The 24,213-nt window shown below is 51.3% G+C and overlaps 1 protein-coding gene across 4 annotated transcripts in view; it reads right to left on the reverse strand.

Moving 5' to 3' along the window:
- Positions 1 to 24,213, reverse strand: part of TOM1L2 (target of myb1 like 2 membrane trafficking protein) — a 115,460-nt gene that overhangs the window by 34,219 nt on the left and 57,028 nt on the right. For all 4 annotated transcript variants that reach the window (XM_088027926.1, XM_088027927.1, XM_088027925.1 and 1 more), the window contains exons 2-4: positions 21,772 to 21,856; positions 14,101 to 14,179; positions 6,539 to 6,688 (exon numbers count right to left, since the gene is read on the reverse strand). In XM_088027926.1, the coding sequence (XP_087884052.1) occupies positions 6,539 to 6,688; positions 14,101 to 14,179; positions 21,772 to 21,856 (314 nt within the window). The remainder of the gene's footprint in view (positions 1 to 6,538; positions 6,689 to 14,100; positions 14,180 to 21,771; positions 21,857 to 24,213) is intronic.

The raw sequence follows: 24,213 nt of genomic DNA on the forward strand, positions 1-24,213 counted from the left end.
TAACAGAGCATATGTTCATGGAAGCATTCTCTACTGAACAAGATTCTGGTGCCAAGAGGGAGCAAGGCGGGGGGCACCTTTAAAGGACAGTCATAAGTGGGAACACAGAATCGGGATACATCCAGAGACGCTGGGCTTCTCGCATCTTCCTGGCACCATGCTCAAATACCTGTGCTCCTGTCTTGTTCCCCAACAGGTCATACCTGTGAAGGCACACATCGAGTCTCGTCCTTGCACAGAGAAGGCAGTCAATCACCATTTGTCAAATTAGACTGACTTCAGATCTCACGGTTACTAAGCATCCTTATTGTTCTACTTGGGAGAACACAGGAAGACAGCCAGTTAGGCTGTCCACGGACTGAGGTGACTGTGACAAAGAAAGCAGGAGCCCCACTGGACAGCTGACCCAGCTGATATTTCAGAATCTGCTCTAGGGGAGAGGTGGCAAAGCTCAGGAAGTCTGGTTCACTCCGGGTCCCCAACCTAAAGCCAGGGAGCCACAGGGGTGGTGCCCTGTATGAAAGCAAAGTGCTTTTCTGGCATATGTCTACAGTGTTGGGGGCTGAAAGACCCAGAGGAAGGTCAAATAGGGAGAGAAAAAAAAGAATTTCATGCTTTCATTTCCTTTGCTCCTCGGGATTGTACATCAAATGCCAGACTGGGGCCTTATACTACCACAAACTGTATTGTACTTGTTTCTATATCCCTCAAGTTTTGACAAAGTTTTAAATCATCCAATTTCAGATCAATGAATGACTGCTGACTTAGATTGTGGGTTCCGTTCTCTGGCTTCTGCCATGTTCTGCTTCTGCTCCTGGACCAGACTGCCTAGTCCCAGTGACAGGGTCTCCAGAGAGCTGCCAGTCCACACGGAATGTGGCCAAAGGCCAGGCCACCATGTCTCTGACACCTTCCAAGAACACAACACCTCCAGCTCCCGCCCCCACCCGTACCCTCTCACGTTCTTCAGTGGAAAGAAAAACCTTCAGTGGAAAGAGGGTATTTTTAGATTCGATTGCTAGGAGGCAGGGGGTGGGGAGGCAAGGTAAGGGGGGGGGGAAGGGGGGAGGAGGAGGGAGGCAGGAGAAGCATGATCACCATGAGGTTACCCTACCAGGATGGTAGCATTTCTGTTCCTGAAAGCAACTGCAAGGGAAAGTCTGAGGGATGGCACAGAGTACAAGTGTCCTTCTTGTCTTATGAACAAATGGGACTTCACATGAAGAAACAGAAAGGCACGCAGCCAAAGGCCACCCAGGGACCAGGTGAGAAACAGAGCGGGGGCTGAAGGTAGCAGGCAGTTCAAAGGCTGCCCTGCTCTCAACATCTCTCCTCTCTTGCTGCCAGGGAGGGAGACCAGCTCCCCTCCCAAAGGGCAAACTCCTGTGGCGGGGAAGCCCACTGGGCCCTCACACCTGAGTCAGGTAACCACTTCCAACTGCCCTGCCTTACAGCTTATGCGCTGGGCTTGGGCTGGGGGAGATGGAGGGCAATCTGAAAGGCAGGGCCTCGGGTGCACATAAGCCTGAGGCGGGGGGGTCTCTTTTGGGGGGCCTGGGGAAGATGGGGTGGCTACAGAGGGCTAGAGGACAGCCAGAGGATACAGATGCCTCGATGAGAGAAGGGACAGAATGTGGGAACGAGAGATAGGCATCCACTGGTTCTCTTCAAAAATCCCCCTAGAGGGCTGCTGATAGCAAACGTGTGCTGGTGGCCAATCTCAGGCTGACAATGCCTGTGATCAGCATCCCAGGAAAGGAACTGGAAGGCATGGTGGGGGCCAAAACATGTGAGGACAAGCACCCATTTCCCTACAGGCACAGGGAGACTCTCAGAAAAGCTGGTTTGGAGGGGCGCCTGGGTGGCTCAGTCGGTTAAGTGTCTGCCTTCGGCTCAGGTCATGATCCCAGGGTCCTGCCCTGCATCGGGCTCCCTGCTCAGTGGGGAGTCTGCTTCTCCTTCTCCCTCTGCCTGTTGTTTCCCCTGCTCTCTCTCTCTGTCAAATAAATAAGCAAGATGAAAGAAAGAAAGAAAGAAAGGAAGAAAGAAAGAAAGAAAAGAAAGAAAAAGAGAGACAAAGAAAGAAAGAGAGAAAGAAAGAAGAAAAAGAAAGAAAGAAAGAAAGAAAAGAAAGAAAGAAAAAGAGAGAGAAAGAAAGAAAGAAAAAGAGAGAGAGAGAAAGAAAGCAAAAGAAAGAGAAAGAAAAAGAAAGAAAGAAAGAAAAAAGGAAGGGAGGAAGGGAGGGAGGGAGGGAGGGAAGAAAGAAAGAAAGAAAGAGAGAGAGAAAGAAAGGAAGGAAGGAAGGAAGGAAGGAAGGAAAGAAAGAAAAAGAAAAGCTGGTTTGGAGACAGGCCCCCTCCCTGCTTCCACCGTAGGGGAGCAATCAGAGGAACAATGGACTCAGGCTGATACCTGGTCATCAGAGCCTCAGGTCCCACCTCCACTAGGAGCTCCAACCATGCTTCCTGGGCTGGGGTGGGGAGCACTTCTCCGTCTAACCCCTTGGCCTTAAAAGCTTTTCAAGTGTCGGTATGTTCAGAGTTTAGGGCTGCCCCTCAAATATCCCAAAGCCAGCTCAAGTCCTCCCTGGGTAGGCCCTGGCCCTCTATCATCTGCAAGCCTCTGTCTCTCCATAAAACCACCAGCTCCCCACGGGCAGGGCTGGGATTGGCCCAGTTCCACTTCCTGGCAGCTGGGCTCCGAAGAGCACTTAGAAACGCCTGGATGGCGAGGATGGTGAGGAAGAAGCTGTCATGGCTCTGGCACCCACACAATTTGACCACACCTCTTTTCGGTCTCCCTGTGTTTCTACGATGGCCTGCTGCCTCCTCCCACGCTGGCAAGAGGGCCGGGGATCCGTTGCCATTGCCCCCGCCCCGACCCTTGTGTCATGGTGGGAGCAGCACCTGCCCTTCCTGGGGGGGATATCAGACTCTCAGGGAGGACTGCCCAGTTCTTTCAAGTATATTCAACAGGCAAATAAAGTCCTCTTCTTTCTCCAGGGAATTAAGAACAGGTTGACAAGATGCAATACGTCCACACACTCATTGGATGGGCTTTAGTGCGGATGCGTTGGTGAAAACGTTGTGCACCTAAAGCTCTCGGGTGCTGGTGGGAAGGAACAGCACGGCCTACTGGTGTAAGTACTAAACTGGAGCATGGCCATTCCCCACCACCCAGCAATTCCGCTCCCAGCTGTGAGGCTGACCCCTACGGAATCGCTAATATTTTACTGTTTTTGACCAAAAAGATGGCAGTTTCACACCTAATATAAATGGATATGCATGCTCACCCAAAGACACCTGCTACCTGTCAACAGCAGCACTTTTCGTAACGGCTGGGGTGGGGAGCACTTCCCCAAATGGGGAACAGCACGTCCCCACCATCAGTGGGAAGGATACACAAACCATGGTGCATTCACCCACAGGGACTTGGCCAGCGATGTGAGCAATGGAAACAGAGGCCGACGGTCATACCCAGTGACAAGGTGAGACCCACAAAGAAGGCGCGGCCAGACACACAGACCTAACACACCCCTGTCACCAGGGGGCTCTGTGGACTGCAGAGTCCACATAGATGAAGTTCAAGAACACGAGAACTCCATCCAGGCTGTGAGATGAGGGGGTCCTCCCAGGAGGTTGGGGCACTTTGGGTGTGGGTCATATTCTGCTCATGACACAGGGGCTGGCTACCCGGGTATGTTCAGTTTGAAAAAACTTATCAAGTTGTACGTGCTAGTTAAATCTGTGATCTCCTGTACATATGTTAGAATTCGGTAAAAAGAAAAGGCTGAAGATCCTGTTTGGCTTTTTGTCCACCCCATTCCAGAAGCCAAGCCAGCCGCCAGCTCTGAATGCTGTCTGCTTTCTGTTGGGTGGCCATAACCAAAGACAAAAGTTCCTCAGGAAGCTTTAAAACCCGGAGAGGAAGAACCATCCCCAGGCAGGTAAGCAAGCCCACCAGAGAGTACCCTTATCCAAAGCCCTTGGCATTTTCCCAGCTGGGCCAGGCTGACCGTCCAGCACATCCTTGCTGGACAAGGAGCCCGCAAGGCCCTCAGAGGCCCATCCTGCTCCTGCCCCTGTGGGTGGGCGCACATGCCGCCACCGAGCCGGCAGGGGGAGTCCTCATGACACAGGCGCCGGTCGCTGAGCCCCTGCAAGGGGCTGATCTCAGACTCGGGAGTAGGGAGGCAGGGACATAGGCCCCCATTTTGCAAATAAGGAGGTAGAAGCCCAGAGAGGCTCAAATACCTGCGGAGGTTACACAGCTGGGAGAAGCAGTGCTGAGAGCAGGCGGTGACCCTGATGGGAAAGCTGGGCCGACGTCTCTGGGGACAGTCACAGCTTTAGGCTCCCCAGTGCCCTTGCCAACAGGGGTAACGCAGATCACAAGCCTGGCCACAGCTGTGCCTGGCAGGGGCTGGCCAACGACCCACCGGGCCTGGCCACAGGAAGTGCTTCTTCCAGGCCTGACTCCAGAGAGACCCTGCCTGTGGCCACTGTGGGCCCGCACAAGGGGTTCAGGCTGGGGCGCCCCCTCTGTTGTGAGCAAAAAGTCACGATTTACTGGCCTGACATCAAATACTGGGGGTGTTGAGGCAGGGGAGTGTACTGGAAAGGCCCAGAATGGGGGAGTCGACGGCAGAAGTAGGGGTGGGGAGGGTAGAGGGTGAGGTGGTTTGCACCTCTGTGTGTATGTGTGTGCGCACGAGAATGGGTGTGAAAGAAAGGGGAGGGAGGGAGGGAGGAAGAGACATGAAGACATGCCAGGTGGGCAGAATGAAGAGATGGGGACCACCTAGGAAGGAGGCGGCTCTGCGGTCACCCACACTCTTCCCCTTCCTAGAGCTTCAGCAAACCATGGTCACCCATTCATTCAGAAAAACAACTTACCTATCACCTACTCTACACAGTCAACTGCTCTAGACCCCGGGGATATAATGTCCCTGGACACTCAGGGAACTCAGAGGCAGATGAGAGAAAAGTCAGCCTGGAAGTAGAGAAGACCAAAGAAGAGGGTGACAGGAGAGTGGGGATGCTGTAAACCTAGGGGTGGGGAGGCCTGTGGGGGCCGTCTGAAGGACGGAGAAGACTTGTAGGCAGAGGACGCCCGAGAGAACCTCAGCCAGGGCCCCACTTTCCTCTCCAGGCTCAGGTGCCACCACCACCTCGGATACCCCGTGCCTACCTCGGATCACAGTGCCTCCTGCCCAGCCCAGCCCACCCCCCTCTCCTCTTGGCTCCTGCAGACAACAGCACTAATGTGCTCACTGACAAATGTGCCTTCCACCCTGTCACCAGGGGGCTCGGTCTAGAATCCAGATCCCTCTGTGTACACCCAGTTCAGAAATGTGCAGTGGTTCCCCACAGCCCCCAGGACAGAACACCGACTATCGGGATGCACGGCCCACAAGCCCCTGACTGACCATCCTTCTGGCCTCAGATATTCTTCATCACACTCTATGCTCCATGTGATGGCTTTAAAGCAGCCTCTTCTCTTCAAGACGTGCAGCTTCATTCCCCGACTCTTAAGGCTGGACCTGGGGACTTCCCTTCTAACAAATGGAATAGGACAGAAGAGATGGTGCATGACTTCTGAGAGTCAGTCCCAAGGGGCACCACAGCTTCTTTCCCGAGCTCTCTTGGATCGCTTGCTCTAGGGACAACCCACTGCCATTTTATGAGGACACTCAGGAGTCCACACAGCAATAAACTCAGGCCTCCTACCAATAGTCAGCGAGCAGCTGGGGCCTCCTGCCAACAGCCCTGTGGTGAGCCACCTTGGACACGGCTCCTCCAGCTCACCGAGCTCGCAGATGAGGCAATTCTGGCTGACGTCTTGACCACAACCTCCTGAGAGCTCCTGAGCCAGAATCACTCAGCTAAGCTGCTCCTGAATTCCTGACCCACAGAAACAATGAGCTAATAAACATTTGCTGTGTTAAACCTCTAAGTTTTGGGATAATTTGTTACAGAGCCATTAATACCGAATACATCCCGCATGTGTCATGTGTTTTCGATGCACATGCTATCCCCCTCACCCTCGCTACTTCTCACACTCCAACATCTCCGCCAAGCTCCCCACATCCTTCAGGGTCCAACAGAAATGTCATCTCCTCAGTGAATCACTCTTTTAACACCGTCTCCCCCGATCCCAGCCCGCCTGCCGCGGAGCTGGCCCCGACCCAGTGCCTCACCAGCCCTGCATATGGCTCCAGTACGGCCCTTCCTACTCCACACTGTCCCTGATGGCCTGGAGCCTCGCAGGGCCCCCCACCTGCCCCTGGGGGCAACAGAGAGCCATGGCACCCAGAAAACCAGTGAAGGCTCCGTCAACTGGCTTGAGAGCTACCTCTCAGGGTTTTATTCCAATGCGATGAGCGGAGAAGCAGAAGCATTTCGCAACAGGTATTTAAACCCAGGAGGGTCTAGGGTCTCCATTCTTTCCTCCAAATGATGGGAAAGCACGAGGACCCCCTGCTGAGGGGCCCCACTTCACTCAGTCCCAACAGATTGCACGAGGGGCGCTCGCCTACCTGGATCAGAGCGAGCACCTTGTCCTGCACAATGGTGGGAGGGTTGTTCTTGGGAGAGATGATTTTGACCAGGACGCTGTCGATGAAATCCCTGTTGGCCACGAGAATGTGGAAGCGGTGGCCACAGTTCTTCACACACGTCTCCAGCACCTGGGGAGGGAGGAGAGGAAAGCAGGGTCACCACCGTGGCAGCCGAGTTTCCACCCTAACCCCACCCTTTGCTTCTCCCACGTGGCCCCACCATCTCCTCCAGGGTCACACACGGACGGCACTGCATCCCTCCACTCTAATTCAGGCGTCCCTTGCTGACTAAAGTCGCCTGTCCCTGCACAATAATCAGGCAATTAGTTGGTAATTGAGGCACCAGTTTTGCATGAGAAGGATGCTGGTGTTTTAATGAGATCAAAATGACTGAGCGGCCCCTGAAAATTAGCATTTTAACTCCTCTCTCCGGGCTCCTGGGTGTGAGACATTAGCCAATGGGACTCAGGCTCTGTCACAGAGAGGGCAGCTGTGACAGCCTGAATTGCCACGTGAATTATTGGCCCTTGGATGTGAGGAAGCAAGCAAACACACACACACACACACACACTCACACTCACTCACTCACCCTCACACATACACACGTACACGCCCTACACAACCCTGCCTCTGCAACTCAAATTGGCAATGACTAAGGATTTTCTACTCTTAATAAACGGTTTGTGGGCTTCTGCTGCCAGTCAGCTCCCAGGTCCATGTTCACTCCAAACCCTGCTCACTCTTCCCCTGTCTGGAAAAATTAGGTACATAGGCCTTAGCCACTCAAAAGCACAGTGCGCGTGGGTTCTGGCCGGATGGCCAGTGTGGGCTTGAATCTCAGCTCTGCCACCTCCTCCCTAAATGGCCCAGGACAAGCCTGTCTGAGCCTCAGCTTCACCTGTAAAGTGGGCACATGAGTGCCTCCCTTGCAGGACTGTAGTAAGGATGACAGAGTATGTTTGAAGCACCTAGCACAGTGCCCTGCGTTGGGGGGGGGGCAGTAAATGAGGACCATGATGTTATGATTACCATTCAGGAGGCTGCTGTACGCACTTGAGGAAAGGAAAAACTTCCCAGTCCCCACAGTACAGGGGAGAGGCCCCCTGGAATTCAGAGGTACCCACTGAAGGGTCTCTCCAGCCTTGAACACAGCTTCCGGAACTTTTTTTTCTTTAAGATTTTATTTATTTATTTGACAGAGAAACAGACAGCACAATGGTGGGAGGAAAAGGAACACAAGCAGGGGGAGTGGGGGAGGGCGAGGCAGGCTTCCCGTGGAGCAGGGAGCCCGATGTGGGGCTCCATCCCAGGACCCTGGGATCATGACCTGAGCCGAAGGCAGACGCTTAACCGACTGAGCCACCCAGGCGCCCCATGAACTTCTCAGCTCTCTGTAAACCAGCCCATACAATCACCTGGCCCTTCCCACACCAGCACCCCCCAGTGCCACGGTCAGCTAGTGGGAAATGCCTCCCTGGAATGTGCCCGGCAACAGAGGACATTTCTGGCTGCCTGAGTATCTTCAGTGGCCCAGACGGAGCTGACCACTGGTTACCTTATGCAGCCATTCCACAGGGCTGGGTTCATACAATGAGCCTTGACAAAGCATGGCCATTAGGAAAGGCCCACACCCTTAACACTGACGGAGAGTGGACTACAAGCTGGGCACCATGCAGGAGCCTCCACGTTATGTACCATTTCATTCCAGTCTCACAACGAATTAATTCTCTTTAAGTGGATCAGCCTTCTCCGGAGCCCTTGCCTCCTCACTCACGAAGAGGCCACAGGGCTACTTCCCCCACCCCTCAAGAGATCAGGGAGTCCCTCAGATGACAAGCAATGGGTGACAGATTTCTTGTTCCTTCATCTGGTCCTGGAAATTGCCCGGAAAGGTGGGTATTATCCCATTTTCGAGATGATGAAGCTGAGGCCTGGAGATGCTGGTAAATTCCCCGAGGAGGCCAGAGCTGGCATGTGCCCCCTGCCTGAGAGCCACAGAGCCAGTCAAAACGGTGCCTTTACCCACTGCCTGCCTGCCTGCACCATGGGAGGCTCTGGGTTCTGCTTGGCTTGCCCAAGAAGACCCCAAAGCTCAGCATCCTCGGGTCACTGAGCTTTTCCTCAGCCAAGGGGGCATTGTCTTTCTTAGCCTCTGTGTGTGCCTGATTCCAGGTGACCACAAGGTAACTAGCATTCACCCTCACAGTGACCGCAGGGACTGCAGAGAGGAACCAGAAGGGTTCTTCCTGCCCTCCAGGAACACATAGCTTCCCTTCTTTCTAGCATCCTCTAAAACCCTCTCCAAACTTTGCCTATGCAGGCTTCGGGCTGCTGAGGCCAAGGCAGGTGGCAGGGAGAATGGTTTATTTTACGAGGAGCAGGCAGGAAGGGAGGGGCAGGAGGCTGGGAAGAAAGCAGGTGTGGTGGGGAAGAACATGGCATAAAGGGGAGCAGAAAGGCCAACATGGCAGGGCCATCGTGGCTCTGTCACCACACTCAGGGCCAATAGTGGGCGAGGACGCCCATCTCACCTTTGGAGAGCACATCCTTATGTCTTCCAGGAGAGCAGACTTTAAAGTCAGTGTGGCAGGGCGCCTGGGTGGCTCAGGTGGTTAAGCGACTGCCTTCGGCTCAGGTCATGATCCTAGAGTCCTGGGATCCAGTTCTGCATCGGGCTCCCTGCTCAGCGGGGAGTCTGCTTCTCCCTCTGACCCTCTCCCCTCTCATGCTCTCTTTCTATCTCATTCTCTCTCTCAAATAAATAAAATCTTTAAATAAATAAATAAATAAACAAACAAATAAATAAATAAAAATAAAGTCACTGTGGCCTAAGCTGGCCCTTGCAGCTCAGATACAGGTTTGGAAGTGCCCTGGATAGAGGTGGTGTGTGCTCCAGAGCAGCCCTGAAACCTAGCAGAGCAGCAGACGCAGGAGGTCCTCCCTGGCTGGCAAGGGCCACTCAGCCACTTCAGGGACTCTGCCAAAAATGCCCCTGGTAAATGGGTCCCTGTGGGTTGCAGGGCATGAAACACACAGCGACCATTTTCCAGCAGCCGAAGCCCACAGAGTGACAAAAAGTGCCTCTAAGCAATCAGAAATGGTGGTTTCAAGTCTATTTCAAGTCCATACACTGTCTATACACCAAAGGAGAGAGCTTCTCTCGGCCTCTGATGAACTTGTCAAAGGCCCACAAGGAGCAGGAGGACTGAGAGCAGCTAATACAGTAAAGGAAGACAAAGACAGAGAAGCCATAAAGGTAGACATGAGATCCCACAACATGCACCAGGCTGGAGCCTTTGGTGTGGGGACAAGGGATCTGCCCATGTCAGAAGGCTCCCAAAGGCATCTCTGGATTTGCAGTGAAGACCTGACCACATCAACAAACAAGCAAACAAAAAACAAAAAACTTAGGCATAAATTTAACCAAGGAAGTGAAAGATCTATACCCTGAAAATTTTAAGACACTGATGAGAGAAATTAAATAAGCCACAAATAAATGGAAAGATATCCCATATTCATGGATTGGAAGAATTAATATTATTAAAACGTCCATACTACCCAAAGCCATCTACAGATTTCACAGAAATTGGAGAAAAATCCTAAAATTCATCTGGAACCATAAAAGACCCTGAATAGCCAAAGCAATCTTGAGAAATAATAATAAAGCTGGAGACATCATAGTTCCTGATTTCAAACTATATTACAGGGCTATAATAATCAAAACAGTATGGTACTGGAATAAAAAAAGACAATGGAACAGAATTGAGAGCCCAGAAATAAACCCATACATCAATATATGGTCAACTAATATTTGATAAGAGAGATATGAGGGTTCAATGGGGAAAGGAAGTCTCTTTGATAAACAGTGTTGGGACAATTGGATTAACCACATGCAGAAGAATGAAACTGCACCCCTATCTTACACCACTCACAAAAATTAACTCGAAATGGACTAAAGACTTAAATGTAAGACCTGAAACTGTAAAACTACCAAAAGATAACACATGAAAAAAGTTCCTTGACACTGGTCTTGGCAGAGACTTTTTTTTTTAAGATTTTATTTAGTCATCTGAGACACAGAGATACAGAGAGAGAGAGAGAGAGCATGAGCAGGGGGAGAGGGAGAAGCAGGCTCCCCGCTGAGCCAGGAGCCCAACGTAGGGCTCGATCCCAGGTCCCCGGGATCATGACCTGAGCCGAAGGCACACACTTAACCTAATCTGAGCCATCCAGGCGCCCCTTGGCAGAGACTTTTTTGATGTGACACCAAAAGCAAAGGCAACAAAAATGAAAATGAACAAGTGGGACTATGTCAAACTAAAAAGCTTTTGAACAGAAGAAACAATCAGCAAAATTTAAAAGGCACTCTACAGAATGGGAAAAAATATTTGCAAACCATCTATCCAATAAGGGGTTAATATCAAAAAAATATAAGGAACTTAACTCAAGAGCAAAAAAGCCCCCCAAAAAACAACAAAAAACCAAAACCAATCCAATTAAAAGCGGCCAAAGGTAGGGCGCCTGGCTGGCTCAGTCAGAGCATGTGAATCTTGATCTCAGGGTTGTGAGTTCAAGCCCCATACTGGGTGCAGAGATTACTAAAAATAAATAAATAAACTTAAAGAAAATGGGCAAAGGACTTTAAACAGACATGTGTTCAAGGAAGATGCACAAATGGCCAAGAGGTACATGAAAAGATTCTCAACATCACTAATCAGGGAAATGCAAATCAAAACCACAATAAGAGATCACTTCACACTTGTTAGGATGTCTATTATCAAAAAGACAAGAGACAAGTGTTGCCGAGGATGTAGAGAAAAGGGAATCCTTGTGCACTGTTTGTGGGAATGCAAATTGGTGCAGCCACTATAGAAGACAGTGTGGAGGTTCAAAAAAAAAAAAAAATTAAAAACATAGCTACCATATGATCCAGCAATCTCACTTCCGGGTATGTGTCTAAAAGAAATGAGGGCGCCTGGGTGGCTCAATTGGTTAAATGACTGCCTTCAGCTCAGGTCATGATCCCAGAGTCCTGGGATCGAGTCCCACATCGGGCTCCCTGCTCGGCAGGGAGTCTGCTTCTCCCTCTCACCCTACCCCCTCTTGTGCTCTCTCTCTCCCTCTGTCTCAAATAAATAAAATCTTTAAAAAATAAAAATAAAAGAAATAAATAAAAGAAATGAAAACAGGGTATCAAAGAGCTATCTGTACCCCCATGTTCACTGCAGCATTATTCACAATCAAAGTATCCACTGAGGGGTGAATGTATAAAGAAAACGTGATGCATGTGTGGTATTTCTTTATCCATGTATACAAACACACACACAGGAATACTATTCAGCCATAAAAAGGAAGTAAATCCTGCCTTTTGCGACAACATGGATGGACCTTGAGGTCATTACACTAAGTGAAACAAGTCAAATACAGAGAAACAAACACCCAATTTTCCAACTTATATGCGGAATCTAAAAAAGCTGAACTCATAGCGACAGAGTAGAATGGTAGCTGTGGGGCAGGGGAAATGGGGAGATACTGGTCAAAGGGTACAAATTCCCAGCTAAAAGATGAGTAAGCTCTACGGATCTAATGTACAGCATAATGACTATAATTAACCATACTGTAGTATATACTTTACAGTTAAGGAATTAGATCTCTTTCTTAAAGATTTATTTATTTATTTGAGAGCGAGCAAGTGAGTGCGCATGTGTGCACATGCACAAGAGCTGGGGAAGTGGCAGAGGGAGTGAGAGAGAATCCTCAAGCAGACTCCCCTCTGAGCGGGGAGCCCGACATGGGGCTTGATCCCAGGACCCCGAGATCATGACCTGAGCAGAAATCAAGAGCTGGACGCTCCACCAACTGAGCCACCCAGGCGCTCCAAGAAATTAGATCTTAAATGCTATCCCCCCCTTCCCCAACGAAGGTAATTATGTGAGCGGACAGAGGTGTTTACTAACCTTATGACGGTAATCATTTTGCAATATACACGTGTATCTTATCATCACACTGTATAACTTAAACCTACATGTAATATGTCAATATCTCAATAAAGCTGGGGGAGTAATAATAATAATAATAATAAACCTAACCATCAGGAAAGGTTCAATGATGTTCACCATGTTCTTCCAGAAGGAAGTAAAGACAGAGACCACTTTAGAGAGATTTCCATCCTTGGGCGCCTGGGTGCCTCAGTCGGGTTAAATGTCCAACTCTTTGGTTTTGGCTCCGGTTGTGATCTCAGGGTCATGAGATCAAGCCCCGCGTTGGGCTCCATGCTCAGCGCAGAATCTGCTTGAGATTCTCTGCCTTTCCGTCTCCCCCTACCCCCACTCTCGTGGACTCTCTCTCTAAAATAAATAAATAAAATCTTAAAAAAAAGAAAGATTTCCATCTAACCAACATGGTGACCATGAAGTTGGGAATGTAAAGGGATATGTTTTAGATACCAGGAAACTGCCCCAACATCTCTAGTTCATTCTCTGGTGATTTTAGTTACTGAAAACAATTCATTTTGGGCATCACTCTGGGTTTAGTGAATGCCATGGCTTAATTTCTGAGAATAAACCAACAGCTTTCAAGTCACTATTTCTCAGCTGGTCTTTTTCGTCTTTATTATTCATACCTCAATTCCCTGGCAGAGAATATTCTCCTAATAAGTCTTGGGATTTCACTTGGGTAAAAAATCCAGTTTCTCTGCTTTGAAAGGAAACATGTTATAGCTGTTTTGGATAAACAATAAACTCTTCAAACCTGCAGAGAGGCCCACGTGCTGACCTGTTATAGCTTGCATTATAAGAACTCACTGTGGCCCAGATTTGGCCACATCTGAATAACTGTTAGCTTTCCAGACAGAAATAACACCCGAAGTTGTCCCTTTGAGTTTCCTGACATTTTAAGAAAGGGCAAAAATCTGGTCTGTTTCTTCCCAAAAGGAGTCACTAGGCTGACTTTTTCCAGAAATCTCTGCACCAAACACCAGTTTTTACCCACATAATCTACAGCTGGGCACTCATTAGCCCAAAGTCTGGGCAAACCCCCCAGACCTCTCTCTAGATTGAGGGGGTGATGACATCTGTTTGGGAAGGTTACTGTAAGCAATCGCTTTAACACCTGAAAAGCTCAGCACAGTCCCAGGCAGATTCTGGGTAGAAGGTGGCAGGTTTGTAAGGAGGGACTTGACACCTAGGAAGGCAACTAACAAGGCTGGGTCACAGCAGGCTGGTGGCCGGAAGGATATCCGCAGCCAGGCGCTTCAGCTTCTCCGCTCTGGGTTTCTGTACTAGTCAGTGCTGCATGTGCCTGATCCTTTGCTCCTATGTACCAGCTTGCAGCTCATCCACTACTTTGGGGGAAGGCAGGCAAACCCAAGGGCACTATGGGAAGGCTCTGCTACACCCAGTGGTGCTCGCACCAAGCCATCCACAGGCCGTGGATGCTGGAGGCTGTGCTGAGTGGACAGAGAGAAGGCCCTGGGGGTGGGGCAGGGCCGTGAACGTGGATTTCCCCAGATGCTTTCCCACCCCAACGAGGGCAGCACTCACAGTCAATGCCAGCATGACCTCTCTGTAGTTCCGGTTCCCGTTGAGCCGCTTCTTCAGGGCTCGAATGGCGTCCTTTGGCCTAGAGAAAAGCACATGTTAAAATCCTTGCATGTTCCACTCGGGGCCGCTACCCTACAGAGTCACTCCTGTTTGTGTGAACCACTATATATACAAGGTTGTCTGTTACACACAAAGTATTAGGTGGCATGTTTATACACATAAAAGATCAGAAACAAATGAAATCTTCATCATTGTGAAACAGGTTAACTTAAAAAAATTTTTTTTAAGTTTTATTTATTCTTTCAGTAATCTCTACATCCAACGTGGGGCTCGAACTCACAACCCCGAGATCTAGAGTCCCATAGCTCTTCTGACTGAGCCAGCCAGGCGCCCTGAAACAGGTTAATTTAAATCATGTTTATCCCACTATATAGCTGCGGGAAAAAATAAAGACACTCCTTATGCACCAATATGGAGGCAACTCAAAGAAATGTGAATAGAGTTGTGTGCAGAGCAGTGTATAAGCTCCTCTTTGGCTTATTAAAGGACAACATACATACACACATACATAGTACACAAGCCAGCCAGAGGGAAGAGAATCCTTGGAAGGAGCCCCAAGAAGCTGGTAACTCTGGCTGCCCTTTAGGAGGAGAACTGGGTGGCAGAGAGGAGGGAGCGAGAGGTTTTTCACTGGGCTTTTTTGCAGTCCTTTTGCATTTTGCATCACATGCAAATATTCTTTATTCGGAACAATAACTAACCCACTGATGTGGGGGTACACCGAAGGGACAACAGACAGAGACACAGAAGAAAGAATGGCCAGCTCCCGGTTGAGGCTTGGATGTTCAGCTCCTGCTTAGTGGGGAGTCTGCTTCTCCCTCTGCCTCTCCCCCTGCTCATGCTCTCTCTCTCAAATAAATAAAGTTGAAAGAAAGAGAGAGAGAGAGAGAGAAAGAAAGAAAGAGAAAGAAGAAAGAAAGAAAGAAAGAAAGAAAGAAAGAAAGAAAGAAAGAAAGAAAGAAAGAAAGAAAGAAAGAAAGAAAAGAAAGAAAGAAAGCGAGAAAGAAAAGAAAGAAAGAAAGAAAGAAAGAAAGAAAGAAAGAAAGGAAGGAAGGAAGAAAACTGAAGTCTCCTCAAAACCCAAAGAATTGTGTGTTTTTAGGTTTCCCAGAGGCATGATCATAAGCTGATTATTTGGAACCTGGAACACGTTCTTCCTTAAATCACAGTTAGAGCTGGGAGTGAGGGTCCCCAGCCAGCCCTCTAGAAGCAGCTAAAAGGTGCAGCCCTTGAGTCTAACAAGTTATTTCGTTTACTCTAAGCCAGGATCCAACAAAGCTGCAGGACTCACGGCTACCTCTAGCATGAAGCCCGCCCCCAGACGCCCCATCACCTGCACTCCTGAGAGTCCCCAGTCCGCCTGTAGATTGGCCTTTTGCTATCACAAGTGGGCTCCAGCCTTCCCCTGATCAACGTGTCAGAATATCTGGGTCTTTCGAAAGGTGAAGGTGTGTAAGTCAGGGACCTCCTCCTATTCCTACAGCTCTGAAACATTTATGATCTCTTTACCAAAGGAAAAAGCCCTTTCAAATATGTGTGAGGCAGCTGGGGGAAGGGACGGTAGAAGGTCTGCTAATCAGCCCTATGTAGTCAGAAATACACAGGAGCCAGCCAAGGCTTCTAGAAGAGATTTGAAAACGCCCTGAGTCACCTATTTCCCATTCCCAACTTGAAACGTGGCTGCCTGCAGGAATTCTTGGCTCCTGAGCCCAAAGGCTGATGGGATGAGGCTCTCTGGGGAATGGGTCCCTGCCAAGTGTGTTTGCAGCATGGCTGCAGTTTCCAAACAGGGATGCTGGTTTCTGCAAATATGGGACTCGACAAGCTCCTGGCTTTGAGGACTGTTTGTGGACTTGAGCTGGTGAAGGTCAGTGGCTGCTGGCCAGGAGCGTGGATTGATTTCCTCTCTCTCCAAGGCTCTGCCAAGCCACGGTCAGCCCTGACCCACGGCTGCGATCCTCCTCGAGCCAGCTTCATCCCTCTCCTCTTGAACTTGTACGGAGCAGAAAAATGAGAACAGCCTCCAAGGGCCACGATCACTTAGAGCTCACAGAGCAGAGCGCACACAGAGTTCTCCCAGTGTGGGGGTGATGGTGGTGGTGGAAAAATCAGAGAGTCAGCAGGCTCCTGGGTTAGAGTTAAAATGGAAATTCATCCGTGGCGGGAAGTACTGCCTCAGAGTGACTGGGTGAGCACAAAAGCAAGTATTTATCTCTCTCCCCGGGGGAGAAGCTTCAGAACTGGAGGATCAAAGTCATGTCAGAGGAATTGCAAAGTTTCAAGCAGCCGCTGCAGATTAGACAGCAAGGGGCTGGAATCAGGGAAAAAGGAGAGAAGAAAGAGTCAAGAGCCAAGATGGAGCAGGGGAGAGGAGCAGGAGGGGAGCCCCCCACCACCACCGTGAGACGCCCCGCCGCCCTGGCAGCTTGCAGCAGGAAGGTCAGCACCCAGGGCCTCAGGATCTGGCCTCTGGGCCATCTTCGGCCTCCCCAAGGTCTCCTCCACCCCAGGCTCATAAGAACCCTTCTTTCTAGTCACACTTGAACTCATCTCGTCCTCTGGCTCCAGAAATCCTGCTCTGGAGCCGCTTTCTCCCTATTCCCTCCCAGGAGGACACAGCTGCACCTCGCGCCTCCCCCTCCCCCTGGGACTCTTCCTCTCCTCTCCCTCCCGGCCTCCCTCCCTCCCCCTCTTCTCAGCTGCATGCTTACTCCTCCCTGCTCACTCTGGGCTTAGAGGCTGGGGCCCACAGACTCCCTGAGCAAGGAAAGGTCCAGACAGGGTCATGAAAATGATCCAGGTTAGCGGATCCTTCTCAGAGAGACACATCAGAGTCACCTGGGGAGCACATACCCAATCCACACACCTGGGCCTGAACTAGGTAGGCCTGGGCAAGGCCTGGTAAACAGGGCCTATAACATTCCCAGGTAGGTTCTTGAGCCAGGCACTCCTGGCTAATGACCCACGATTCAGGAGACGAGGGACTGCCCCACAGGGCCTTACGATGGAGAGCATCTCAGCCTTGGACACTTTAGGGAAAGCCCAAGGAGGGGCCTTTAGGGCAGTTCACCCAATCTGCACCCACCAGGACCACAACCCCCCAGAGGTGAAGCTCTGAATAAGTAAGTGTAGGCAGAGTTTTGGCAGCTGGAGCCAGGTCAGCGTGGGCTTGCATCCTGCCTCTGCCCTTTTCAGCCATGCTGTAAAGACCTCTGGCAAGTGACCAAACCACTCTGGACCTCAGTTTCCTCAACACAGGCTGCCCCTGCCTTCTAGGGTTGTCTTGGGGCGCCGCATGAGCTGGTGCAATCCAGGGCTCGCATGGTGGCCTGGCATACAGATGGCAAGCGCTCAGAGCACGGCAGACAAGGGCAGGGCAGTCAACCCACAGGGATCACGACCCAGGACTGGCCAGATGACACTGCAGATGAAAGTGGTGGAGGACGTCCCGTGCCGTGTTGTCTTTAATGTGCAGGTCGTTAATGGAGAAAGAGCACACCCCTATGCAGAGCACGGATGTGGATCCATACATAGGCAGAGACTTCATAATATTTACTCCTTTGAACCTTCTAACAAGCCTATGTGATAGGCACTACTGGTACCCACACTTTGTAAATGAGGACACCGAGACACAGGGACACACGGCAAGGGAGTGGAGGGCCTAGAATTCCAGCCCAGGAAGGTGGCTCCAGGCTCCACACCCCTAATCCCAAGACACCCCCCTTCCCACTCCTGCCCACCAGCCCGGGTGTCCGACTGCCTGCCTGCCATCCACCCACCTCACCAGGCGGATGCCCTCCTATTGCTGCAAGCCTCCACTTGGGTGTCACCTCCTCCAAGCAGGCTTTGCTCTGGTCTCGCTCAGTTAAGAGACAGCACCTCTTGGCATGCGTGTTACGGTTAAGTCCTGCATTCCCCATCAGACGGAGCCCGTTAGGGACTCCATCCATTTATTCTTATTTACAAAATGCTTGTCAAGAGTCAATTATACATATGCTGTGCTAGGTGTTGGCATAAAATGGCACGTGAAACAGAATTCTGCCCTCATGGAGCGCACGGTCAAGGGGGGCCTGCAGGGGAGACAGCCATTCTAACGAACATCACACAGACATGTACATTTACACTGTGATGGGCCTGGTATCATACAGGGTACTGTGAAATCACATACGGGGGACTCGTCCAGATCAGGAAGAGAGGGATGTCAGGGAAATGGACTTCAAACTGAGCTCCAGTGAAAGACAGAACTGATCGGTGAAAGGGAGAGGCGAGAGGGAAACAGAAGGAACACGGGGACCGAAGCCCTGAAGCAGGAAGGAGCTGAATGGGCGCCCAACCGTTAGCTGAACTTCAGAGCTTTGCTTCCGCGTAGGAAGAGATTTGACAGATCACCTCACTGTGGAGGCTAAGACAGAAAATCGCCGCACATCCCTGAGATGCTCTCGCTCAGAACTGCAGGACTGAGTGTGGGCCACTTTAGGAGGAAGGCAAACTGAGTGTTGGGAAAGGAAGGTGACCCACCTCCTAGGCCCTGGAAGGAGAAAGCCCGGCTCTCACACTTCCCCACTCTCCCTGCTTGCCCAGACCGTTTGTGGCCCCAAACACACTGCCCTTTCATGCTCTTATCTATATTCCGCTTTCTCTTCCTGCCCCACTGAGGCCCAGCCCAAAGCCTGCGCCCTGTGTCTGCTGCCATATGCACATGCCTCGGCCACAGCCCACCAGGGCCCACCACGTGAGCCCCTCAAAAGTATCTGGGGAGCACTAGCCTTGGCATCCTGGAACCAGCTGCACCTCCATCTGTGGGATCCAATGTGGCTGGACAACCAGAGAAAGGAGGGCATGAGAGGGGGACATGAGAAAGAAGGGAGCCCGTGACTCTGGCGTCACAAATGCACAGCCCCCCACCACTCTGTGACCCGGATGTGTGCTGGGCGCCAAGCTGACCACCTATATTTAGAGGCAGCAATATGCCATCTTTGACCCAAGATGCCCAAACTTACGCCTCCAGCGCAGGCTCCTGCCCCCAGCTCCATAGCCATGCCTGCCAGGACAGGGAGCATTGCACCTGGGGCCTAGCGGGCAGCTCAGAGCGGAAGGATTTTAGCTGACCTTCTGATCTCTGCTCCTCAGCCTGCTCCCTCCCTGTGGTGGCTCAGCCCTGAACACTGACGTCTTCCTGACTCTTCTCTCATGCCCACATCCACCTCTGCACACCCCACTGGCTCCACCTTCTAAATATATTCTGAAGCTGAGCATTTCTCCCTCCTCCCCACTTTCGTCCATGTCAAAATGGCCATCATCCCACACCTCCTAACTCGCTTCCCTCTTTCTGCCCTCTGCCCTTCCCACCCCCAGCCAGGCCATTCTGATAACGGTAGCCAGAGTGATCTCTTTAAAATGAACGTTAGATGGGGCGCCTAGGTGGCTCAGTCGCTGAGCGGCTGCCTTTGGCTCGGGTCATGATCCCAGGGTCCTGGGATCGAGCCCCGCATTGGGCTCCCTGCTCGGCGGGGCGTCCGCTTCTCCCTCTCCCACCGCCCCCCCACGCTTGTGTTCCTCTCCTTCTCTCTCTGTCAAATAAATAAATAAATCTTAAGAAAAAATAAATAAAATGAGCGTTAGACTTGGGGCACCTGGGTGGCTCAGTCGGTTGGGTGTCTGCCTTTGGTTCGGGTCATGATTCCAGAGTCCTGGGATCCAGCCCTGCATCAGGCTCCCGACTCAGCAGGGAGTCTGCTTCTCCCTCTCCCTTTGCTGCCCCCCAGCCCCGCTCGTGCTCTCTCTCTCTCTCTCTCAAATAAATAAATAAATAGGGGCACCTGGGTGGCTCAGTCATTAAGCATCTGCTTTCGGCTCAGGTCATGATCTCGGGGTCCTGGGATTTGAGCCCCACATTGGGCTCCCTGCTCAGTGGGGAGTCTGCTTCTCCCTCTCCCACTCCCCCTGCTTGTGTTCCCTCTCTCACTGTGTCTCTCTCTGTCAAATAAAGAAATAAAATCTTCAAATAAATAAATAAATAAAAGTGAGCATTAGACCATGTCCCTCTCTGCTCAAATCCCTGCACTGTTTGGATGGGCACATGTCTGACCCCTCCTTGCTCTCTCCACGCTAGCCCCACGAGCCTCTTGCTATTCCTCAAACATACTTATCGGCCCTCTGTCCCAGGACTGCTGTGCTTGCTGCTCCCTCTGCTTGGAAGGTTCTTCTCTGCTGTCATCCTCACACATCACCCCCTCATCTCCTTCAAGTCGCTCTTCAATGTCACCTTCTCAAGTGAGGCTTTCCTTGATTCCTCCACTTAAAATTGCTGACTCCCGGGGGCGCCTGGGTGACTCAGTCGGTTAAGTGGCTGACTCTTGATTTCGGCTCAGGTCATGATCTCAGGATGCGAGACGGAGTCCCGAGTCAGCCTCTGTGCTCAGCGCAAGTTCTGCTTGGGATTCTCTCTCCCTCTCCCTCTGCCTCAGCCCCCGCCCCTGCTCAAGTGTGCACACTCTTTAAATAAATAAATAAAACCTTTAAAAAAATGCTAAGTCCCAGCCTTCACCCTCCCTCGCTTCATTTCTTTTTTTTAAGAATTTATTTATTTGACAGAGAGAGACAGAGCGAGAGCAGGAACACAAGCAGGGGGAGTGGGAGAGGGAGAGGCAGGCTTCCTGCCGAGCAGGGAGCCCAATGTGGGACTCAATCCCCAAGACCCTGAGATCATGACCTGAGCTGAAGGCAGATGCTTAACGACTGAGCCACCCAGGCACCCGTCCCTCGCTTCATTTCACTCCAGACTCGTCACCAGCTGACCATGTAACGTAACATGTAATGGCTTCCAGGGCGTCTGTCCTGCTCCCTGCTGTGCCCTGGGCACTCACACTAGGGCCCAGCATGAGGTAGCCACTCACTAAGTATCTGTTCACTGAGAGCAGGACCAGTGCCAAGCTGCAAGCCCAGGGCTGCCAAAGTCCGACCTGTCCCCCTGGGTCTGTCCCCCTCGGGGATGGCTGGAGAGAGCGTGGCTACAGTAAATACCATTCTGTGTGGTGTGGACAGAGGGCCGAAGACACACCAATCTGGAAGAAGCGTAAACAGAACGTAGCTGGAATGCCGAAGAGGATACACAGTGAACAGCCAGAAGAACCGACCTGGCAGGGCAGGGATGGGGGGCGGGGAGGAGGCCCTGCCAGACACACCGCTGCTCTGTGCCTCACGCGGACCTCTCCCTCTATGGACACCATGGGCCCTCTCCCTCTTGCGGCTCCAGTCCAGCAAAGCAGGACAGAGACAGCCTCATGTTGGTGAAGGAGAATAGAGCCAGGGAGGAGGGCAGGAGGTGACGACCACGGGGGACCAAGTAACCAGGAAGACGTCATTGTCACGGTGATTCAAAGCAGGTCATTAAAAGAGGGCGTCACTGATGGTGGGGCCGGGGGGGGGGGGGCAGGCAGCAAGAGGAAAGATAATGAAGAGTATCCGTTTATTAAATGCCAAAGCAAACAGACTGGAAACAAAACACAAAGTAAAACACCCCACCCTTAAGCCCTGACAAGGCTCTGAGTGACCCTCCAGGAGCTGACCAGCTTCACGGAATATGGCGGGCTGGCAGGGGGGCACACATACCCTTCCTCTGTCTCATTGATAATGTCGCAGATCTCCATGTTCAACGTCCAGTCCTCGCTCTGGAGGGAGCCATCTGTTGCCTTTTCTGTAAAGTCAGAGAGAAGACGGATTTACATTTCTCCCAGAATAAGGGGGCCCTGGCAGGAAACAGGAAGGGCCCAGAACCACCACGTTCTCCTCCCAAGCAGATGGGCTGAGCCAACAGAGCAGTTCTAGGGGTGCTGTTTCACCAGGGAACATCCGGGGCAGGGGGCGGATCTGGGCCTGAGTTTTGCAAGATGAAAAGTTCTAGAGATTGGCTGCATGACAGCAAGAAGGTGCTTAACACTTAAAACATGGTTAAGACGGCAATCTACGTGACATGTGTTGTAACACAATTACAATGTTCAAAAATTAAATTAAAAAAACCCCACAGCCCCCTTAAGATAGGTATTATTCCTTCCTGCATTTAGAAGGAAGGAAACAGGCTCGAAAAGGTTGGGTACTTGGCCAGGATCTCACCAGGGGATTGGGGCTGACATGCATTCAATGTCAGGTCTGCCCGCCTCTGAAACCTAGAGAGTTGCATGGCACCAGCCCACCTGCTAACCAAGCTGGACTTCGGATCTAAGGTTGTAGCTCAGACCAATTCTAACCCTGCCCCATCCCAACTGTGTACTCCATGAGAGGGAGAATATAGCCACCATTTTGTTCATACAACCCAGACTTGCACTGGTGCTCAAATAATAAAACAGATGACCTCCGTACATGCTGGAAGTGTCCTTGTTCTTTACATAACATACCAGAACTCACACATCCAAACAAAGCCTGTACTTACAGGCAGTGACAACACACTCCAAAAATATAGCTGTTGCTCAAAACATTTGTGCGACAGCTTCGGTCTGCATTTAAAAGCCTCGTTGTTTTAGTTTTTGCCAAAAAAAAAGGCATATCCCCAACTTTTCCGCCATCTTTATTCCTCAACCATAGCACCCAAAGACCCTAGACCCACTGGAACAAGCAAACCCCCCCCCGCCACAAACGAGGAGGACCTGCGTCAGGCGAATGCCAGGCATGCAGCAGACTGGGCAGGGCACTGGGAGATTGGAGGAGCCCATCACCAAAGTCCACGAGGGTGCCAGGCTGGTGGGGACAGAGGTAGTATTTGGTGAGTGCCTTGTAAAGAAGAGGGAGTTGTGTGCGGAGAGGGAGAGGCAGGGATGAGAACCCATGTTGGAGACTGTGCAGAGGCACACAGGCCCCAGAGACACTGCTCCCCTGCCCCGTGCACGGCATGCGTGTGGAAAAGAGGGGCCACGTCAGGAGAGCCACTTCGCGGGTGGGGACAAGAGCCATGGTGGGAAGGGGAGGGGGGGGAGGGCCCCAGGATGGATGGCTCCAAGCACCACTCAGCTTCGCCCGGAGAAGCAAAGACTAAGGGCAGAGGCCATAGGAAGGCTCGGGGGAGAGGCAGGAGGAAGCCTCTGGAACGGGCCCAGCAGCATGCTCCCTTGGCACCGGGCTTCAGCCAGGGTGCGGAGAGGCTAAGTGTGTGGGTGAAACGGCTCGCATCTCCAGCCCACCGCGCTCCCTGACACACTCAGCTGTCTCCCCTTCAAGGTGTCCACTCCCAGAAGAGGCGACTCCCCAAAAGGTCCCACACAGCAGGGGAGTGTCTGTGGCCACAAACGCAGAGCGCATCCTCAAGATAAAGCCACTCGGCCTGCAGGCGGCGGGTGGCAGGCTTTCCACCCCTCCACGAAGGCCCAAGGGCCTTCGGAGCTGGTCATCTGTCCCTGTCACAGCACCTGCTGCAGCCCAGACTCTCACGAGGAAGAAAGTCTGTGACTGCACTTTGTAGGGCCATAGGGACACTGTCTTGGGAGGCTTAATGGAGGAAATATTAAATCAATGAAACCTCATTTCCAAGTTCGGTTTAGCAGCAGAATCCATTAACCTTATATTCACCTGCTCCCTTCCTCTAATAATACCAGGAAGGGGTTCAAAGGCATGATAACTTATCCTCCGGGTAGCGCATTCTATTCAATTACCGGGATTCCGAGTTTCCAAGCTAAAAGATATATACTCATTTTGATTATAAAGAATCAACCCAAAAAGAATGCTGCTCTCTCTTAATTTTGCTGGAAATGCCACATAAATACAACCGTGGGTATTTGGCTCGGCTGAAACAGATGAGGGAAGTCAGGCTGACAAAGGAGCTCAAATCAGTTCTGATTTTTCTCTCCTCATAAAAGAATTCCCAGCAATGGGAACAAAGTTGTATCTGATTGCCCCTGGAACTGTGGCCACTCAATGCGGGCTCCCTCACTCCAGAGGAAGCAAAATTCAATCTCATTTCTTTTGTCACGTAAATCGTCAAAACCTAAGATAAATCCTGGTGGAACAGCAGAAACACAATGCTCTAGGGAGCTATGGGGCAAGTCATTCCCACCAGCCAGCCCT

The sequence above is a fragment of the Eumetopias jubatus genome, unplaced genomic scaffold, assembly GCF_037043125.1.
Source record: "Eumetopias jubatus isolate StellerSeaLion01/CBP00866 unplaced genomic scaffold, mEumJub1_p1.0 scaffold_10, whole genome shotgun sequence".
NCBI lineage: Eukaryota > Metazoa > Chordata > Mammalia > Carnivora > Otariidae > Eumetopias > Eumetopias jubatus.